This window comes from Podarcis pityusensis, assembly GCF_964106645.2.
Source record: "Podarcis pityusensis genome assembly, chromosome: 17".
Taxonomy (NCBI): domain Eukaryota; kingdom Metazoa; phylum Chordata; class Lepidosauria; order Squamata; family Lacertidae; genus Podarcis; species Podarcis pityusensis.
In genome coordinates, this window is record NC_138042.1 from 14576794 (window position 1) to 14591385 (window position 14592).

The following is a 14592-nucleotide window of genomic DNA, read 5'->3' on the forward strand; positions in this document are numbered from 1 at the left end:
TAAAATTAATAAAATGTTATGTGGTAAAAACCTGAGTATTTGAGTATTTTTTTTAACGCTTTTCCATAATGTTTGAGGATTGGGGAGGAGTGTAGCTGCCCTGAGATATGGACAAGGCATATAACTATGAACATGGTTTATTGTGGAAAAGGGACGCAGACATGTCGAAATTGAAATTTAATTGAAACTCTGAGGTAAAAAGGTGAGGGGGAAAAGAGCTCGAGGCGGGCGGGGGGCGGGGCTTGGACAGAGCGCGGGAAAAGGCGGAGGCGGAGAAGCCCCGCCCCGAGGGGTGGGGATGAGAGGCTCCGCCCTCCTGGCTCGCCCAGTTCCCCTGGGTGGGCGTGGTTGGGTTGGGCGGTGGGCGTGGCTCCCCGGAGGCTCTCCTGGTCCTCTTCCAGGCAGTGGATGCTGCGCGTCTGGCGGCGCCGGTCGGTCTCTCCCGGAGCTGCTGCTGCTGCCGCTGCCGCGGGTCTGCCTGGCCGGGTCCGAGGCGTCTGCCGCCGCCCGCTGATCGCGCTGGAGAGGAGAAGGCTGAGTTCTTGCGCTGGGGGACCGCGGAGGGGCTTCCCACTCATGCCCGGGGACGGAGGGCGCAGGGTGGTAAGTTGTGCGGGGAGGGAGGGGGCGCCTAGGATGCTGGGGGGGGGGTGTCCGCGACCTCAACTGGGGTTTGCATTCATTGTGATTTGAGGTTTGCATTCATTGGGATTTGTATTAATTGGGATTTATAGCCTGCTCTAAGTGCCCCACTCCCCACCCGCTTCCTGGGTTGGCGCTGCCAGTTTCAGAGAATCCTGGAATTTGCAAAAATCGGAAGGGACCCCTGAAGGTCATCCAGCCCAACCCATGCAATGCAGGAATGCAATGCAGGAATAAGCAGCCGCCCCGCACGGGCATCGAACCCGCAACCCTTGGCGTCAATCGCACCCCTCATTCTCACCAGCAGAGTTATCCAGGCAAAGATCATTCCTGCTTGCAGTTTTGCTGCTTTCCTTATCCTGCTGGATTTCTTCACTGGATCCGTTATGAATGACCCGCCTTGTCTAAGGACCTCTTCCTAGAAGGATCTTGGAATCGTAGGGTTGCAGAGCTGGAAGGGACCCCTGAGGGTAATCGAGTCCGACCCCCTGCAATGCAGGGATAGGCAGCTGTCCCATACGGGGGATCGAAGCCGCAACCTTGGTGTTATCACCACTTGTTCTAACCAACTGAGCCATGAATTCGTTTTGCATGGAGTTGAAGCCCTGCCAGATTCCCAGAGGAAGGGTCATTTGCCCTCGACAGAGAACAAGCAGCTTCTTAAAATGGGGCAGTTGTTTCGATTTGCTTGGCCCCAGCACAGAACTGTGGCACAGTCCTATGCAGGTCTACTCGGCAGTAAACCCCATGGAGTTCAAATAGGATTTGCCCCCAGGCAGGGGTGCCAGTTTCAATCAAATATTGGGAGTGGAGTGGGGCTACCCCCTCCACATAATCGCTAACAAGACATGCCCCCCCACACCATTTGAATGGCTAATCTGCTTGGGGGGCATGGCCCCCCCAAATCAATAAAATCAGTAAAAAAAAAAAACAACCCTGAGATTCTGCCCCCCCCCAACATAAATCCTGGCATACCCATGGGTGGTCCCCTCAAATATTTTATTGGGGCGCCAAAGTGACCTCGATCCCTAGGAGTTGACTCCTTTGCTCCCAGGTAAGTGTGCCTAGGTTTTTGCAGTCTTCCTTCAGGGGTTTTCCTTTGCCGCGGCTGATTTGCTCCAGTCATCCTGAGCGTTGCAGCTGAAGAGCTGTTTTGTTTCGAAGAATGCGATGGAAACGGTTAAATCTCTCTCTCTGGGAAAAAAAAAAAATTAAAGGGACATCCATGCAGTAGGGAAGGTTTCGTCATTGTTTTTCGGTCAGACTGGGTTTCTGATTTGGAGAGAAGCAAATATTTCAACTGCACCATGATACGCCCTGTGGATGGTAACTTACAAAAAAAAAAAGTACAAGAAAGCCTGAGTCTGTACAGTAATAGGATCAGTTTGCCGGGAAAAGTGCACAGCGGAGTCTGAGGGATGAGCAGAGGTCGGAGGAGGAGAGGCTTAGAGAGTAATTAATTCCTTGGCCATAAGTATGCCATGACTGCTTACAAAAAGGAGGGTCAGGGAGGAAAGGACAGTTGAATCCATTGTACATGTTTTGCCTTTATGGCGGTGGGTACCAAGGCAGTGAGGAAGGTTTTTCCAGCTTCTCTTTTTATGATAACACACTTTAGTCTCTTGCAGTGTCTTTTTCCAATGCATCTTATTTTGCTCCGAGTTTACAGTGGCTCTGAGTTTGCTATTACTGAGTGCATCGCATTGGATAGTATTTGAGTATTCTTCTAACTATGCTTCCAAAGGACTGCCAGGGTGTTTTCACTTTTCAACGCTGCATATTGCAGTATTGCAATATTGGATATTTAATGCCTTTAATGTCCTTAAGAAACAACTTGCAGCTAGGTCCACAGAGCTGTGGATCCATGTGAAGCGGCTGGATTTCAGCCAGTCTAATTCAGTTGACTTTGGTGGGTATTAATTGTTTAAAGTGGCTTAAATCCTAAAGCTTCAGTCCAAAGAGATTGTGAATTGGGACTGGTTTTTGGAATGCTCCTCTGTGTCAGCCAGATCACCATTTCTGCACACTTTCCTGACAATAATATTGACGCTTGTTGCGTTTTCTTCTCACCAAACTGCAGTCACAGATTCCACCCGCTCCCCCCCCAAAAAAAAGAATTTGCGCACTTCCCTCAAGCAGTGCATGCATGCACCTGTGTTAACTTGATGCTGACTAAAAGAATGAGGGATCAGGACAGGTACGCTCAGTGACTGATCCTGGGATCGTGAACTTGGCAGGTTTGGCTTCAGCTATAAGAAATTAGTAAATGAGTGCTCAGATTCATAAATGATGACTAGAGTGCAGTGATTCAAAATCAGAATAAAATACTCCTTGTTGACTGCGTACCCGGTGGCAGTCCCAGGTTTTCCATCACATAAAATGTTAAGCGGCACTTATTTGTGTTATTAGTCTTTTTGGTTTAATGTAGCCGGAAATTTAACTCTCTTTTTTTCCTATAATGTACAGGGAAATGTCTTTTGATGTTTGACCTTGTAACTAAACTGATGAAAACATTTCTCTCTCTTTTTAAGCGCAACCAAGGAATGTGTTCCACATGAAGCATAAAGCTATCGGATTCTGAAAGGACACGTCAAAGCCGCATTTACTTGAACAGTGAAAGAAGAATGACAGAACAATCTGTCTGACTTTAAATTCTCGGACCGCAAGAAAGAGCTCAGAATGGCTCCGTGCAAAAACATTGTCGTCAACTTTCTTGAGGAATTGTGTCTGCCAGAACCGCTGCTTGGCTGTAAGAAACACCCAAACGTTAGGAAAAAGCTGAGACTGATACGAATAACAGGACTTTTCCTGGGTATCGTGGCCGTTAGCACGCTGTATCTTTCAATTAGTGCCTTTTTCCAGTCGCAACCTTATAGCACAGAGACAACCAGCAATCTAGATAGCCATAAGTCAAAGCACATGCATCAAAGAACTCTATTGGACTTTAACGAACAGAATCAAACCGGCGCTCCAGATTCACCTATTTCTATGAAATATGAAGCTGGGCAGGATAACCATACGGAGGAGCACTCCAAGGGAGAGTACCCGGAAGATCTTTTTTCTCTTGAAGAAAGACGGAGGGGTGCTGTAATACTTCATATTTGTGGAATGGTTTACATGTTCATAGCCTTAGCCATTGTCTGCGATGAGTTCTTTGTTCCTTCATTGACAGTCATTACAGAAAAACTGGCAATTTCTGATGATGTGGCCGGGGCAACATTCATGGCTGCTGGTGGCTCAGCCCCAGAACTCTTCACTTCTCTAATAGGAGTTTTTATATCCCACAGCAATGTCGGCATTGGAACAATAGTTGGCTCTGCCGTGTTCAATATCCTCTTCGTGATTGGGATGTGTGCTTTATTTTCCAAGGAGATCCTGCACCTCACCTGGTGGCCCCTCTTTCGGGATGTGTCTTTTTACATCATGGACCTGATATTGCTGATCATCTTCTTTTTGGATAACTTCATCATGTGGTGGGAAAGTTTAACGCTGCTGTTTGCTTATTTCGTCTACGTGACGTTCATGAAGTTCAACGTGCAAGTGGAAGAACTGGTGAAAAGCCTGCTAAGCAAGAACAAAGTGGAAAAAGTATCGCCAGAAGTCGAAGCAAAGGTTAGTATCGTATGGAGAAACTAGTACCACTCACTTTCAAAACCGTGTTGCGTTGTCCTTAGCTTGTGGTTTGCCGCTGTGTCTATATCAGGGCTGGTTCACATTTCCTGGCAGCCTCTGTTTTCCCTCCCCATCACCCATTGTTTTGATATTATTAACCATCTTTTCTTTCTGCATGTGGGACTGTTAGAATGTCCAACCGTCATGTATTAAATGGGATCCGTAATTCCTGAGCTGCAAATAAAAACCTCAAACCAGAAAGCAAAGCAAAAAATTCAAAGCATCAGCAGTAAATAGGCTTCCACGATAAGCATTCAGCTACTGCTCAGGTCTAAAGCATATGGGAAGAATAACATGTCTCAAGGCAAGCAGAATACTAGACAGTGAATTCCATAGTCCGTGTGCTACTGCTGAAACAGTTCTGCTTTGTGTGTTGCTTCACCTTATACAGTGAAGGATTTCAGACAAAGAACAAAAGGCCCGGTGGCTTTAGATGGAAGGAGGTAGCATTTATACATCTAGGTCCCAAACCAAAACCTTGTGCCTTCAGAGTGTGCTGTACTGTTGTGCTCGTGGATGGTGCCACATGCATGACCTGTGGATAATGACCTTCACGTCAGGACTGTGGATATGACTTCAGCAATTTGCGCAGTTCTGACAGCTGCATTTTGAACTGTTGGAAGGGACACAGGTTGTGGCAACAGCTTACGTATATAGAGCTTGGAGGAACCATTTCATTTCTGTACGTAGCACGATGTCATCAAACCTGCACACTCGAGAGCTTGCTCAAGGGCTGCTACAAATGTGAAATAGCTCACAGTTTCAGCCACAAATGCATTTCTGCAAGCATATAATACTGTGAGTTAAAGAGCTGATATACTCAATAATATATTTGCTCTCCTTCTACATACTGTGGCTCAATTCAAACATCACACCAAACATGCTTTGCACAGGTTGTGATTTAGGACCTAAAGGTTCCTTGGGTCATGCCAGCTCTGTTTTGCCGGTTTATTCCCATTTCCTTATAGACCTACCTGTGGGTGTGGTGCTGCAGCTATAATAGGCTTTGCCAGTTCAGGTATCATGTCAAAGCAGCAGAAAGAAGAATTCACAACCGTTCAAAAGTAAAAATACCAAAACAGATTAAAATTGGCCAACTGCCATCTGCAAATGGCCAAAGCAGAACCAGATATCTTCATTTAAAAGTGAGGTGTAAACTGTACTCTTCAGTGTAGTCTTTTCGGCAGCGGTTGAAAACATTTAGGCAAGCCTGTCCGCTACAGTCATCTGCCTCTGTAGTAAAATGTTGCGATGTGAAGTTCTGCATGTCTTGTTTTCCATTGGGATACTTTAAAGATACAGTTTGCATTACTTCAGAGTAAACACTCTGCATGAGGAGAAATGTAACTAATCAGTCTTTGCCATATGAATTAAATGTTTATACGTGTCTGCATTCTCCCAGCTTTAAAAAAAGCTTTCCAAGATATATCTACCATAAGGTTTTATATGAGAAAGTTTGAAATGTCATATCTGATTAATATACAGTTGTTTGCATGATCATTCTAGGTGTGTAATAACATTCTGGATCTTCCTAACAGTTTTCAAACTCTTTTGGGGAATGCAGAGTTCATCGATGAGATGATCAGTTATGCTCAATACAAGCTTTCACAAATGGTGGATTGAAACAGCAATCGCGCCATTTTATTCCAGAAAAACTACAATTTCCTGTGATCTGAATCATTAACATGGATTAGAATTTCCAGTCTGTACATTAAAAAGGGACGGGCGTAGATGCAACAGAGTCCACTGGTGGAGAGACTGGGCATGGGCCATAGGAATGTGGGCTCCTTTATTCTTGTCTGTCTCCTTTCTGGTGCAAATTCTACACACACACCCTTCATATCCTTAACCATGGTTAATGCTAAACAGAGTTTACCCTTTACCACAATTGGAAGCAGGGTTGGCTGTGGTTAAGGCTTACTTTGGCAGCATCCTTAGCCATGGTTAAGGATGGCTGGGGAAGGATGAAAGGAATTCATAATGGACTGATGGGAGTGGAGACAGGGACTGCCCATGCCCACCCCCTATTCCTTACCCATAAATGATGAGTCATGTTACATCTTCCCTGGCTCAGAGTGGGCCAGTTTATACAGTCTCACTATAATTCTGTGAGCAAAGTACATACGGTAAGAGGTTTACTAATCTGTACAAAATGATCATGAGTCGGATATTGATGTTGGCATCTGTTCTTCTTGAGGGACCATGGAGTGTGCCTCTGGGGGTGAGGTCAAACCGCAGTACTGAATTGACCTCCCTGGGCATTGAACATGGAGGTCCTGGGCTGCCCAGAGGACAAGACACCGCCCCCTCCTCGGCCATGCTGTGGGTCCAAAGGAAAGTGAGCAATACATTTGGCACCAGCTTGGCTGCAGGAGATGCCGGGAGGAGGTGTACAAGTCGCCATCCGACCATCTTAGGGACTTCACTCTGGATATGTGTAAGGTTTACTCCTTCTCCCAAAGATGTCCCCAAGGCAGCACAGGTTTAGGGTCAGAGTTTTCTGAGTTTTCCTTCTCCTGGATGGACTACCTTCCCAGGCTAACGAGCCCCCAATAACTATAGTGGCACACAATGCATCATGCTGCTACAATAGCATACTGATCCATTATTTTATGTTGACTATCATCTGCAGGCCCAAACCCGCCTAACAGTATTGAGTGCATTGATTGGCAACGTATTTTTGTCTTGGAGATGTCTGGGAAGCTTTTAGATTAGCACTTAGACCAGCTTCCACCAATCTGGTGCCCTCCAGATCATCCGATGTCCACATCATCTGCAGGATATCAGGTTGGCGAAACTGGCACAAACATATCACCCCCCCCCCCCCCCCCCGTTTAGCAGCCTTAATTACTGTTGTTTCTGAGCTATGTGCAATGCCTCGTGTGTCTGCAGTGGCATTTCCTAACATGGCAGGATATTACGGCTCTGTTCCATGTAGGTTTTGTTTTACTTTGACATCATGGTCCTTTGCACATATCATAAGCATAGCTCCCTCCTTTTTTAAACATCTAGCTAGATTTGCACTCAAACCCAGGAGGGAGGGAGCATATCGCTTTCAAAGAATTACAGTGTAAAGATTAGAGGTTTCACAAAATGGCCAAGCATTGGTGTAGCATGACTCTTGTTTGTTACTTTTAGAAATGCATCTCAATGAGGGGCAGCAGGGTTTACAAATGGTTTGGCGAGGAGATGAGTGCACCGTGACACATCATTTTACAACATTATCCAATCCAGGACACTTGCACAACCACATTCCATGCAGCAGTTAAAAAAGCAGTTGAGGTATTATCTAGGGTTGGTGACTGTAACATTTTGTCAAATGCTGGAAAAATAGACTTGAGTGATAGAAGTGAAACCTTGAGAGGGTATTGGAGAGTAAGGTAAAGGTAAAGGGACCCCTGACCATTAGGTCCACTCGTGACCGACTCTGGGGTTGCGGCACTCATCTTGCTTTATTGGCCGAGGGAGCCAGTGTACAGTCATGTGGCCAGCATGACTAAGCCGCTTCTGGCGAACCAGAGCAGCGCATGGAAACGCCGTTTACCTTCCCACCGAAGTGGTACCTATTTATCTACTTGCACTTTGAGGTGCTTTTGAACTGCTAGGTTGGCAGGAGCAGGGACTGAGCAACGGGAGCTCATCCCGTCGCAGGGATTCGAACTGCCGACCTTCTGATCAGCAAGTCCGTGGTGCCTATTTATCTACTTGCACTTTGACGTGCTTTTGAACTGCTAGGTTGACAGGAGCAGGGACTGAGCAACGGGAGCTCATCCTGTCGCGGGGATTCGAACTGCCGACCTTCTGATCAGCAAGTCCTAGGCTCGGTGGTTTAACCCACAGCGCCGTGGAGAGTAGCACTTGGTAAATGCACATTTTTATGTGCTAAATGTGCAGGAAGATTTTTAATAGATGAGGTTATGCTCACACTGACTGGGGTCTGACTGATGGCTGAGGGTATATCTGTTTATTAAAATATTCATGTGCATTACACATCTTGATGGATTTTCTTTGTTAGAACTGCTGGACAGTGCACTTGATTTTTTTGTGGCTCACTGTGGGCCAGATCACCAAATTAAGTCTATGGAGAAATTTCTGGATGGATAGTTTTGCTTCAGGCTGATATCTGTTCTAGTCAGGTGGGTCCTGAAACAAAAAGCTGAGTGTGCTTGTTCATGGTTTCTCTTTTCCACTGTGTTTTCTGTCCAGCTGGTTTTCTACCCCTGTCCCTTGACATCGGTCATCACTCTTGGCTACTAAACATGCTCAGCTCAGTGGGCTGCTACTTTGCTTTACTTCTGCAATCTTGGGGTTCCTCCAAGCCTGCAGATACTTCTTCCCTGTGCACAGATGGTGCCTTTTTTATAGTTACACAAGGATCAACACTCAGCGAATTGAATTTGCTATTAGTGCAGAGAAATGTTGCAGAGTGCAATGCTCCTCAGGATTCCAGACACTTCATTCTATTTGCACTTCCATTTCCCCATGTATTTTGCTTTCCCTCTCTGTTAGTCAGCATCCTGAGCATGCCAACTGGGCATAAGCCCTTAGTGGGCTTTTGGGTGGCATGGATTCCATGTTCCCCTTAGAGTGTTTTCCTCTGTGGATTTTTAAAAAAACTTTTGCAAATATTGGGGCTCCCACAAGGTTGCCGGTTCATCCGTCTGTTGTTCGGTTACGAACATTTTGGCTACTTATGGACCAACACTCAGAGAACTGAGAACACTGTTGGAATATAAAGGAAAGGGCACTTTGCTTCCTCCTTGTAGTATAGAATGTGGATATTCTGCATGCAACTCAGAAGTTCAATGAGTTCAGTGGGATTTATTTATGTATAGTGTTACAGTATTTTTGTTACATCTAAACAAATGTTTTGAAAGTTTCAGAGTAGTTTATAGGATGGTTTCCTAAAGCACTCAACAAGATTGTTCTGGCATCTGTAGCAAGCATTAATGACTAATCCCGACGGCACATGGACTCTAGCTCCTGAAGCAACAGAGGTTAGAAGCATTGCAGAGGCGGTGTTCTTGGTTTTCATTGGGACAAGCTATCTCCTGTTATTGCGCCTGTTAGTGGCTGCAGAATTTGTCCTTGTTCTGTGCAAGGAAATAAATGACAAGCAGTATTGCTATATTCTAATGGAGAGTCAAATGCAATTCGTTTTCAGTGCAAAGTATTTTATTTCTTTCTCTCTTTCTTTCTACAGAATGTATAACAATCAAAGCATTCATCGTAGAATCAAAATAAATTTATACGGCAATGGTTGTTCTAGGTATTAATAAGATGCAAGACTAATTTGGCGGTTCCTGCTGTTTTTCTGTACCTCTCCTTTCAAATATGCAAAACGAGCTTTAGCTTTCTTAAGCTGGAAAGTGGTTAGTCAAGGAAACTGTTGTCTGTGGTATTTATCTCTAAGACTTTGTGTTGTAATCTGACAGCAGGTCAAGAGAGTTCTGAGAGACCTAAATAAAGAACCAAGAGCTAAAGAGTTATCCTAGCAACAAATCCCCAATCCCAAACAGTGAAATGTACACAGTCCCAGTTAAATGAAAAACATTTGAATTTGGACATTTCTACGGTGCTAGAGGACAGTATGTCATTTCAGTCTGTTGCAATAAACTACTGATGAAAGAGCCACCTTTGAAAAAGAAACTCTAGCATAAAAACAGAAAAGCTATTAGTGCATCACACAGTATTATGGATAGACCCATTTTTGTTTATATTTTTCCATTTGTGGGGGAAATTCCTGCCTATTATTTTAAAATGCAATCCTAGATATGTCTACTGTACTCAGAAATAAGTCCTATTGACTGCAGTCGGACTTATTCCCTGGTAATTGTGCATATGATTGCAGCCTAACTCAGGTTTGACTCACTACCTCAATAATCTGCTGCAGTCTATATATAAAACATATTTTATGTCTTTTGAAGCACTTTATTATTTCTGTGGACTCAGCTGGGTTTTTGCAACGTACTTTTTTCTCGCTCAAGCTCAACTCTTGTAAAAGGTGCCTTCCTCTTCTTTAGAAAACCTTAAAGAAGAGGAGGGAAACCGTTTTTGCACATATGGTGAACTGACCAGAGAAAAACAAAATTGGAAATTGATTGGTAAAATTCCAAGGGGTTGGCAAATAAGAGTAGCTTTAATATTGGAAGTCAAACATACCTTTCCAGGTGGCAATTGGTAGCTCTGCAATTAAGTTGCTGCCTAAAGGATTCTAATCTCTTCACCCGGTATTGTGTGCTTGACAACAAAAGAAGCCAAATGTGAGTGGCAGAACAACAACGTGTGCAAATTGGCACCATCTTTATGGCCAATATTTTCTTGTTGTAGTTATTTACAGAAGTCATTTCATAGAATCATAAAGTTGGAAGGGACCACGAGCAATGCAGGGATGTTTGCAGCCGTTTGCCTTGGCAAGAACACAATTTCAGTATAATAAAGTCCCTTGTTTGCTCATCATGCCTTTGGGGTGGTGAAGTATTCAGATAGATTACTTTGGGTAACATGTTTTCAGTGGCAACGAGAATTGAGAAATACTGTATACACGTCATGGGAAAATGGTGACACTAATTACAATCTTAGTGAGAAACACTTAACAAGTGAATTATAAAGACGTCTTTAATCAACACATCATTTACTATTACAGCTGTTACCATTTGAGATGGAGAAGAGGCGTTGCTGTTTGATGAACAATGGTTGAGGTTAAAAAACTTAGTAAGTCATAAGACACCTGAATTTTCATGTTAGACATATACAAGCTACTACAAAAGAGAGCCTGGGTAAGTGGCTAGAGCAGGCATCGCCAAACTTGGCCCTCCAGATGTTGTGGGACTACAACTCCCATCATTCCTACCACTGGTCCTGTTAACTAGGGATGGTGGAAGTTGTAGTCCCAAAACATCTGGCGGGCTGAGTTTGGGGGTGCCTGGGTTAGAGTGTTGGGTTAGGACCTAAGAAACCAGATTGCCACTCACCCATGAAACTCACTGGGTGACCCTGAGCCAGTAACTCACTCACAGCCTAAGCTACATCACAGGGTTGTTGTGAGGATAAAATGGGGAGGAGAACTATTTACACAACCTTGAACTCCTTAGCTTAGAGGAAAGGTGGGATATAAATTATACAAGCCAGAGATTTCTTGTATATTTTTTGTATATATAGTTTTTGACATGGCACTCTTTCTATGAGGATAGAAAACCAGGAATTTTAATAGTCCAGATAAATGATCTCGCTTCTTAAATTTTGCAAAACTTTTAAGTGAAACATTGTAGTAGTTCCAAATACAGTACATTAGTAGAATGCTATTGTAGGCTGGGCTGGATGAATCCCAAACCAGAATTAAGATTGCCAGAAGAAATATCAACAACCACAGATATGCAGATAACACAAGCTTGATAGCAGAAAGTGAGGAGGGATTAAAGAACCTTTTAATGAGGGTGAAAGAGGACAGCGCAAAATATGGTCTGAAGCTCAAAATCAAAAAACGAAGATCATGGCCACTGGTCCCATCACCTCCTGGCAAATAGAAGGGGAAGAAATAGAGGCAATGAGAGATTTTACTTTCTTGGGCTCCATGATCACTGCAGATGGTGACAGCAGCCATGAAATTAAAAGACGCCTGCTTCTTGGGAGAAAAGCAATGACAAACCTATACAGCATCTTAAAAAGCAGAGACATCACCTTGCCGACAAAGGTCCGTATAGTTCAAGCTATGGTTTTCCCAGTAGTGATGTATGGAAGCGAGAGCTGATTGCCGAAGAATTGATGCTTTTGAATTATGGTGCTGGAGGAGACTCTTGAGAGTCCCATGGACTGCAAGAAGACCAAACCTATCCATTCTGAAGGGAATCAGCCCTGAGTGCTCACTGGAAGGACAGATCCTGAAGCTGAGGCTCCAAGGCTTTGGCCACCTCATGAGAAGAGAAGACTCCCTGGAAAAGACCCTGATGCTGGGAAAGATGGAGGGCACAAGGAGAAGGGGACGACAGAGGACGAGATGGTTGGACAGTGTTCTCGAAGCTACTAACACGAGTTTGACCAAACTGCGGGAGGCAGTGGAAGACAGGAGTGCCTGGAGTGCTCTGGTCCATGGGGTCATGAAGAGATGGACACGACTAAACTACTAAACAACAACAATTGTATTGAAGCATTCTTTTCTCCAGTCTCGTACCCAGCTGTCTTCGACTTGCCAAAATATGCATCACTTTATAAGTTGGCAACACTTGGCTCACGCTGACTAGCAATCTTTCCCAGGAATACTCAGAAGAAAAATTATGTATGGAGAGGCTTTGTGATGGTGACTGTACCATAACAATGTCTCCACAAGAAGGAGATAGTACGCATACATAGAGAGAAGCACGAGAGATAAATTGTGAGAGGTTCAAATGCTGTATGTTTTCTTTTAATTTTTGTTTTAAAGAAGTTTATTTACCTGACTTTAAAGTTCAGTGTTACACTATCCTAAACCCATTCTAAAAACAAAAGTTTGTTTCTATAGGAGCACGTGAATGTTTGAGAACTACGTCAGTTACAGGATGAATACTATTTAAAGTAAATGCTTTGCATCTTGATTGTATAGATTTATATGTAAACGACATTCTGAACATATTGGGGTGCATAATTCTCCTTCAGTTATGGTTGTCTTTATCAAATGGGACTGAGCAATTGTCAGAAAGCCTTGGACATTTGTACAAGAGGCTATATGGATAAACAGAATGATACATGTATAAATATATATACATGTACATCTTTCATATGCTTTTCAATTAGAGCTGCAACATTTAATTGGTTAGGTTAATGAATTTACAGCACAATCGTTTGCACTTTTGCTCAGAAGTGAACACCACTGAATTCAATAGGATTTACTCCCGGGTACAGGTGTATAGGATTGCAGCCTTACAAACCTGTTAATCAACAGAAAAGTTGCATCTGCTTACTGTTTTTAATACAAGTCTCTTACTTGAAAAACTGCTGTTGGTCGTACATAGGAGAGAAATACATCTTCTAAAATGCTGCCTACTCCATGAGTGCCTCACCTAAAAACCAAGGGTGATTTTTTGCTTCAGAAATACTCATAAGCACATTAAAGTGATCAGTGCAGCCTGCGTTCCTTTACCTGCTTATCTGATTTATTTTCGATTAGGCCTATATAAAAGGGTACTGTTGGATTGCAATATTATGCATGCATACGGCTGCACTGTAAACTTCATAGCATTAATTGATTGCCTGATCAATCCTATCCTTGTTAACTCAGAACTAAGATGTTTTAAGACTTTTATTCAGGACTAGATGGTGCATTTGTTTTATTATTATTATTATTAATAATAATTTATTATTTATACCCCGCCCATCTGGCTGTGCTTCCCCAGCCACTCTGCGCGGCTTCCAAAAAAATATTAAAATACTATAATACATCAAACATTAAAAGCTTCCCTAAACAGGGCTGCCTTCAGATGTCTTCTAAAAGTCTGGTAGTTGTTGTTCTCTTTGACATCTGGTGGGAGGGCATTCCATGGGGTGGGTGCCACTACTGAGAAGGCCCTCTGCCTGGTTCCCTGTAACTTGGCTTCTCACAGTGAGGGAACCGCCAAAAGGCCCTCGGTCTGCCAGAAGGCCCTCGGTTTATTTATTTATTACCCACCCTTCACTGTAAGGTCCTAGGGCAGGTTACAGGCACACAGACAACTCGAAGTAGGAATTCAGTTGTGGGTAAAAGCTGTAGAAAGTTATGAACACGGTAACTTTGGCTATATGACTTCATAGAGGTCCATAATATGTAGGTGGGACTGTCTGTTCATGCTGTTTGAGCCATGCTAGGGTGTGGACAGGTCTGTATACCAGGCCCTAAACCTTCCCATTCCCAGCATCAAACTTTCCTTTTCTCTCCCCTCCCTTAACAATTGAGCATGTCAATAGCTTCCTTGTAAGTAGGCTAGAATTTGCCCAGCTTATTGTGACATCAGCTGCAGCTATAGCTAATATCCTTGTGCCATTTGTACTCAACAGTAATAACACATTTTACAATTTCTTTGAGAGTGAGAGTGGTAAGCCTTTTTGTCCTAAGTATTTATTTTCAACACATATTCCTATCGTTTAAAGGGGAAAAAATTATATTCAGGTTTCCAGGCTGTACAATATTATCTGTTGGCAGCTACAATAGAAATAAAAAAAAGTTAAAATACAATTCAGTGCAGTTAATTATAAATGATTGCTCATATGTATAATTTCAGTTCAAAATGTTTTCTAAGTTAGTGATATTAAAAATTATAAAATACAACC

At 43.5% G+C, this 14592-nt stretch overlaps 1 protein-coding gene across 5 annotated transcripts in view; it reads left to right on the forward strand.

Annotated features, from left to right (window-relative positions):
* The first annotated feature begins 381 nt into the window (after window positions 1-381).
* The window catches only part of SLC24A2 (solute carrier family 24 member 2), an 88066-nt gene continuing 73855 nt past the window's right edge, over window positions 382-14592 (forward strand). For 2 of the 5 annotated variants that reach the window (XM_080987811.1, XM_080987810.1), the window contains exons 1-2: window positions 382-603; window positions 3174-4254. In XM_080987811.1, the coding sequence (XP_080843937.1) occupies window positions 3322-4254 (933 nt within the window). In that variant the 5' untranslated portion in view covers window positions 382-603; window positions 3174-3321. Of the gene's footprint in view, window positions 604-2095; window positions 2199-2822; window positions 2840-3173; window positions 4255-14592 lie in introns of those variants that run through there. The other 3 variants (XM_080987807.1, XM_080987808.1, XM_080987809.1) reach the window with 3 other exon arrangements.